The sequence below is a fragment of the Rhinichthys klamathensis genome, unplaced genomic scaffold (genome assembly GCF_029890125.1).
Source record: "Rhinichthys klamathensis goyatoka isolate OS25496 unplaced genomic scaffold, OSU_Roscu_1.1 h1tg000011l_1, whole genome shotgun sequence".
Taxonomy (NCBI): Eukaryota; Metazoa; Chordata; class Actinopteri; order Cypriniformes; family Leuciscidae; genus Rhinichthys; species Rhinichthys klamathensis.
This window is the reverse complement of record NW_026606564.1, coordinates 2,954,516-2,961,778: the sequence shown is the minus strand read 5'-3', so window position 1 is coordinate 2,961,778 and position 7,263 is coordinate 2,954,516. Positions and strand designations below refer to the sequence as shown.

The following is a 7,263-nucleotide window of genomic DNA, read 5'->3' as shown; positions in this document are numbered from 1 at the left end:
ACTGTAAAGCTGCTTTGATAATCTGTATTGTAAAAAGCGCTATATAAATAAAGATGACTTGACCTAGCGAAACGATCGGTCATTTTCTAAAAAAAAATTAAATATATACTTTTTAACCACAAATGGCCTTGTATGATCTCTGAGATGCGCTACGCATTACGTCATCACGTTGGAAATCCATTATATGGAAAAATATCCTGGAATGTTTTCCTCAAAAACCTTAATTTCATTTCGACTGAAGAAAGAAAGACATGGACATCTTGGATGACATGCGGGTGAGTAAATTATTAGGAAATTTTTATTTGAAAGTGAACTAATCCTTTAAATACACTGAGAGGGTAATCAACTGAACAGTGACAGAAAGGTTAGATATTTAATGTTTATATTATATTGCACTATTAAAAAGTCCTTATCTGAACAGCACTAGCTCCATCTGGAATAGCGCTTCAGAGATATGATTTGTGGTTACAATATAGCTTAGCCATGGAAGACTAACATATCAATTTCCAGTCAATCCAGTCAACAGCAGGAGACTAAAAACCCTTTCAAAGAGAAATTAAAGCTCATCCATTCACTTCACCAAGTCTTTAAATGACTGCGCCCCTTTCACTTTGGCGCTTTGCCAATTTGTTCACACAGTATGGAAAGGTATTGAGTGAGCTTGACCATGAGTATGATGAGGGTTCCTCCAGAACACATACAGGAAGGCCAGAAGAGAGAGTGGAAAACTGCACTGCTGCCATGCGGACGGTTCAGAAGGATACTGGCCTGATGCTCGCTGGAGTCGTGGAAACATGTTACCTGCTGGTGCGTCTTCAGATGTTCTGAAATATTCTGGACCATAACACGCAGGACGCTGTGGTCCTTCTGGCATTTTGGCACATAAAAACACTGTGGAAAAATTAATTAAAAATCTACTTTAAACGGTGAAAACAAAGCCACGAGTTATTATTTATTAATGTTATTTTCCAGTTTTGTATCTAAAGACAATTATTTACTTAAAATATATCCAAATGTGCACATTTAAATATCCACACTACCATTCAAATGTTTCTGGTCAGTGAGACATTTCCTGCTGAAAAATCCAGCATAAGCCTGTCAAGGTGGGTTGCAGCAAACGGACGATGAAGAGGAAGATCAGACTAAAAGTCTTTAATCACACACTCAGAAGGTACATCCAAATCATACAGGCGAATAAACTCAACAGATGCATTAACGTGAACAGACAAAGGAACACTGAAAAGACTGCATACAAAGCAAATGGGAACTAATGACAAACACCTGTGATGATTAATGAATCTCCATAGTAACTAATAAGTGGCGGGAAACTAAACAAAGGACAACAGGAACTTAAGGGCTGTTTACACGACACCGTTTTTAACTAAAAGGTAAAACTTATTAAGCGCTTTGGCTGTTCAGTTACACGATAATGGCGTTTTGGGTGCCTGAAAATGCAAAGTTTTGAAAACGGGTTTTAAAGTGCAAGTTTTTAGTCGTTTTCTCAGATCCGTGTGAATGGGGATCATCATCGTTTGACAATGGTGTCGTTTGTATGCAGTATCGTTGTCGTGTAAATAAGAGTCCATGAGAATGAAACTAAGAGCAAGATAACTGAAAGTCCGTGACAAAACCAGCATGAATTTCATGTTGATAATATTGTAAAAAATAATATTACTGTTTTTACTGTATTTTTAATAATAATTAAAATAATTAATTAAATAATTAAATAATTAATGATCATTTGAGCAATTATACTGAGCAGTTTATTAAATAATTTTTTATAGCGCCTTTCAAGAACCCAAGGTCGCTTCACAAAATAATACAAACAGTTGACAGACAAGAGACAGGCAATCTGCTAGTTATAGCAATTAAACAAGCAGAAAAGCAGATGGAGACAATAAAGAAATAGATTAGATAGGCAAAGAAAACATACATTTTGATAGAGAAAGCATGTAACAAAGAAGTGAAAAAGTGGAGGACAGAGAGATAGAATGAAAAACAGTTATTTACTGAGCATGGTGAATATATGAGTTTTAAGCTGAGATTTGAAGGTCTGTAGGTTAGGGGTGGCACGAAGATCAGATGGCAGCTTATACCACAGCTTAGGGCCGACAACACTAAAAGCCCTTCCACCCACAGTAGATAGTTTATATTTTTTAAATGGAGCTTGAGGTAAGTACAGAAGTTTTAAGTTTTAGAGTCATGTCGCGTTGATGGTCGCAAGACCGTGACTCTCTACGACGTAGGACCAATGTTTAGGAGCCATGACCACATAAATCGTCATGATTGGCCGTCTTTCGTCTGGGACAGCCCAAAATCAATGTGTACCCGACATAAGAAGTTGCTCAAAGCTCAGGAGTTTCATTTAAAGATTCTGCTTCCACCATTTTGTAATATCAGTGGCTGCATCTGAAATCACATACTTCCCTACTATAGTAGGTGAAAAACAGTATGTGACAAAAGAAGTATGTCCGAATTCACAGTACTCATAAAAGAGTAGGCAAAAAGACCCCAGATGGCCTACTACTTTCAGCGAGATTCTGAAGTGTGCATACGATGGACACTTTACAATATCCCATGAGGCCACAGAAGAGGATTTATGAATGACAGTGAAGTGACATAACTGACACTGGTAGGTCACATGATAATGACAACATGGTGAATGTAGTGCGTCCAGATTACATTCATACTACACACATTCCTACTAAATATAATGTACTTTTTTAGCAGTTGTGAGGTAATTATTTATTCCACATAAGTAGCCTACCTACTCAAGAGAGTATGTGATTTGGGATGCAGCAAATCCAATGTCAGCACACCTAACATGCAAAAATGAATGAATTCTTTCACCTTTGAAAATTCTCCATTCGATTTAAATTGAATCTCATTGCTGTTTGAGAAACCACAGTTGAAAGATTCACCTCAGAACTGACGTCCAGCATCTCCTCATTGTGAAAGAGCAGCCCGATACGGCCGGTGGCGTTCAGGCTGACGTAGACCTGTAGACAGGGGAACTCAGAGCTTCTCCAGCAGTCAGAGCCACAGTTGTACGAACAATTGATATCCTTCGTAAGAGTGGAGTTAAGCACAATACAGGTGGTCTCATCTGTCAATACACTGCATTTTACAACAGAAAGAAAACTCTTGAGACACACTTAAAGGTTCCAAAAACATAATTGTATAGTTCAGGGCTAAATATTATTGAAGCAGTCGTGATAACACTACCTGTCTGCATGCGCGCGCACCATGGTGATACAGATCACAAAGTACATCATGACTGAGCTGAACACCATACCCAAACCCAACAGAATGGCCCTGTCCTCCCCGGCCTTTAGAGCTGTTTCTGTCCTTTTTCTGTCCTTTAGCTCATATCCCCACAATCTCTTATGAATTACCCTGGGAAAAGATGTCCCAGTCTAATTTATCAAACATATAGTTCCAGTTCTGGGTGCTGATTGGCCACACATGATGACACGAATAACAATCACCAAAATTACATTAATTGTAGGTAGCCTACATATAGAGGCAGGTAGAGCAAGTGGTAAACAGATGTACACCTTTGTTGAGTGGCTTGTGTTGTTTTGACCCCCTTCACAAAGAACATCTTGTCTGATGCCTGTCAGTAAGATCTGGAAGATCTGAGTTCCGGAAAGTCCTAAAAACAGAGAAATCCTTGTATAATTTCCATTTCAGTCCTCTTATAAAACTATCTGACCATAGTTTTTCATTTTGTGTACAGAAGCCAGAAGTATTGATTTTACAATGCTTTTACTATGTGAAGAATATATTAACTATTCACTGACAGAGCACTTCAGTGATACAAAGCAGCAAAGAATGATGGTCCATAACTCTGCAAGTGCAGTTTATGAATAAAGCTGATGGCCTTAAGAAAGCTTGAGGATCTTATGGTAAGAACAATGCTTTTGCAATATCAAGTGTTTGGTTTGTTTCAGTTAGTCTACGTCCATTAAAATCTAGTTTGAAAACAAAATGCTTTGTATATAGATATTCTTCTGATCCCCTTCAACACTAACTTTTTCAGAAAACTGAAACCTACCCAGTTGCTGAGCATCTAGTATGTCATATCCTGCCTTTTAAATTCAAGAATGGAAGTGAATTGACAGGATGCAGATTTATATTGGAGTATGGACTGAAATTCAAAGAAATTCATAAAACTGCAGTAAGTGCAGTAAGTTTAACCTAAATTGAAATTTTATGTAGATTATTATATAAGAATATTCACAGACCGTACTTGTATATATAAAGTCGGTAACACTTTAGAATACGGTTCCTTCGTTAATGAATAACTACACAGGAACAAATGAGTAACACAATTTTAACAATCTAGTAACTACTATTAACTAACAAGAAATTCTGATTAACAAATTAGTAAGTAACAGCGCACAGATGAAAGTGGTAGTTCACTATTAACTAATCAATAACTACTTTTTTTTATGCTTCCCAGAGAACTACTGTAAGAATCATGGTAACTAACTAGTAATGACTCAAGTGTTACTACATACTTCTAAAGGAATGACTAATTATTTGGATCCGTATTCTAAAGTGAAGATCACGGTAACTAACTAGTAATTACTCAAGTGTTACTACATACTTCTAAAGGAATTACTAATTATTTTAAGCTTTTGAGGTTTTTGGTGAAGTTTTAGATAGTAATTCCCATAGAAGTATGTAGTAACACTTGAGTAATTACTAGTTAGTTACCATGATCTTCACTTTAGAATACGGATCCAAATAATTAGTCATTCCTTTAGAAGTATGTAGTAACACTTGAGTAATTACTAGTCAGTTACCATGATCTTCACTTTAGAATACGGATCCAAATAATTAGTCATTCCTTTAGAAGTATGTAGTAACACTTGAGTCATTACTAGTTAGTTATCATGATTCTTACATGAAAAGCCAATCCTAAAGTGTAGAATCTTCTAATCCTTCACAAGATATTTGCACACACGTATGAGGTAGGAGACATTAATAAAATCTTTTTATTTTTTGCGAGGTATAGGTTAAATAATAAAATCACTGTATATGGTATTTGGATGGCCGATAACTCAATATGTTCCAGCCGTCACCGTGACTCTGGCCAATTTTCTGGCATTCCTCTGGACAGGCATTGAATCACTACAGGACAAGTAAGGTCCCGACAACTGCATTTAAAAAGCCATTTCTTTAAAATTATTCAGTTGATAAATAGTTCTCTAGGAGAGAGCATAGGCTAATTATTTCCCAAATCATAAGTCTGCTATGCTATTACATATTGATAAACCTTGTGTATTTGTTTACAGCAGTTATTAATGTTAATGTAGGCCTAGTGCTAGTCATTTGTCCTGCATTAGTTATTGATTAGTTTTGCATTAACTATTAATCTTCTTCAGTAGTTCTCTGGGAAGCATTAAAAAAAAGTAGTTATCAATTAGTTAATAGTGAACTACCACTTTCATCTGTGCGCTGTTACTCACTAGTTCGTTAATCAGAATTTCTTGTTAGTTAATAGTAGTTACTAGATTGTTAATATTGTGTTACTCATTTTTTCCTGTGTAGTTATTCATTAACGAAGGAACCGTATTCTAAAGTGTTACCATAAAGTCTGTAAAGTAGGCTAAATGTAATAGGCTACTGTTAAAAAAAAAAAAACCATCATTCATACAGCAAATACACTCACTGGCCACTTTATTGGGTACACCTGGGCTGCGTTCAGCGCCGACAAAACGTTGCAGAACGTTTTTTAAACAGAAACGGTGATGCGTTGAACGCACTGTTGTGATGACGCAAGAGTTGCGGCAGCTGAGAAGGCTTTTTGTGTTCTTTGTGAAGAATTTTCGGAGCCTGATGAAGTCGGTATAAATTATGTTTAATACTACAAAATATGCCCGATGTTACAGTTACTGCACTTGCCGCCCAGAACACAAGAGAACATCCCAATCGAGTGAAGGGATTTGTGGAAACTGAAATGGAAGCACATCTTACCTAATAAAGACTAAAACGCATCTATTTAGCCTCACATTCTTGTTGTTCATAATGTTTTATTAATACCCTGTATTTTCTTTCTCATTTTTAGGAAAAGCACTTTACATGCATTGTTCATTTCTATACCAAATGTCACACACTTGCAATGAAGCTAAAAATATAAACAACTACATCATTATGTTGATATCCTATATTTTTACAATAATACTTATGACAAACATGTCTTCTGATATCCTTAGTTGTTGCGTATCGAACACATTTGTAAATTACTTCCATTGTGCGAGTTCTCTTTAATACCGTGTGCTTTATACATGTTGCTGCTGATTGGACTGCAGTTCTGACACGCCCACCAAACAAGAGAAAACGCATCTCAAACCCCGTTGCACACCGGTGCACGCCGTTTCCAGGAAACATGACGTTCAACCTGGAAACCGTAGCAAAACGTTACGCACCGTTGTGATCTTGAACATGCCCCTGTTCAACTGCTCATTAAAGCAAATATCTCATCAGCCAATCACATGGCAGCAACTCAATGCATTAGACATGGGCTGTGTCCAAAATAGCCAACTATTGAGAATGAGGAGATGTCGTCACGACACAGCGCCCCGCCCCCCGGAGACAGCTTTCCGCCATTTTGGGAGGACACCCGCTAGCAATGCTTATTGTTTATATTGGTAGTAGACATAGACAGTATAAGAAATGGACAGAGCCATCTCATTGGAACTCAGTTGAGACAGTTGAAGCCCATTTTTAGCGATTTCTGAGCACTTCCGTTCCTGACGCGCAGACTCAAACCGACTCAAACTAAGCTTGATGACGTGAGCAACCTGTCTGACAGACGTTACTCTTCTAGTAGCTGTGCGTGAAAATTGCCAACGTTAATCTTGCAAAGACGGGGAACTTGAGCAAAGAGTTCTTTATCGTGAGTGAGCAGGAGTAAGTATTCCGTTGCTTTTATGGACTCATTATCTATGGGCTTCTCCCTTGACAGGGCGTCCCCCCGATTGCCTGCGAGCTTCTCCTCCTGTCTGTACGGTAATTTCTGTACAGCGCGACAGAGAGTCGAGTGGTTATGACGCAATCGTTAGCCTATTTTTACTAAAACTGTTTCTACGGGGCCATAATGTAACATAGAAGGTAATGGAGCACTTTATACATTGTCGTGTTTCTTTAGAAATAAATAATGGACAAATGGAGTCTTTAAACGCCTCAGATGTAAAGTTATTCGCTGTCAAAGTGACGCCAAAATGAATGGGAGTCAATGGAAATGCTAACGCA

The 7,263-nt window shown here is 37.5% G+C and overlaps 1 protein-coding gene across 1 annotated transcript; it reads right to left on the bottom strand.

Annotated features, from left to right (window-relative positions):
* Positions 1-390: 390 nt before the first annotated feature.
* On the bottom strand, positions 391-3,651 carry kcnmb2 (potassium large conductance calcium-activated channel, subfamily M, beta member 2). The gene is made up of 4 exons (XM_056266776.1): positions 3,558-3,651; positions 3,226-3,396; positions 2,922-3,117; positions 391-891 (listed from the first exon to the last, which is right to left on the bottom strand). The coding sequence occupies exons 1-4, from the start codon at positions 3,602-3,604 to the stop codon at positions 607-609; spliced, it is 699 nt and encodes a 232-aa protein (XP_056122751.1). The 5' UTR covers positions 3,605-3,651; the 3' UTR covers positions 391-606.
* Positions 3,652-7,263: the final 3,612 nt, after the last annotated feature.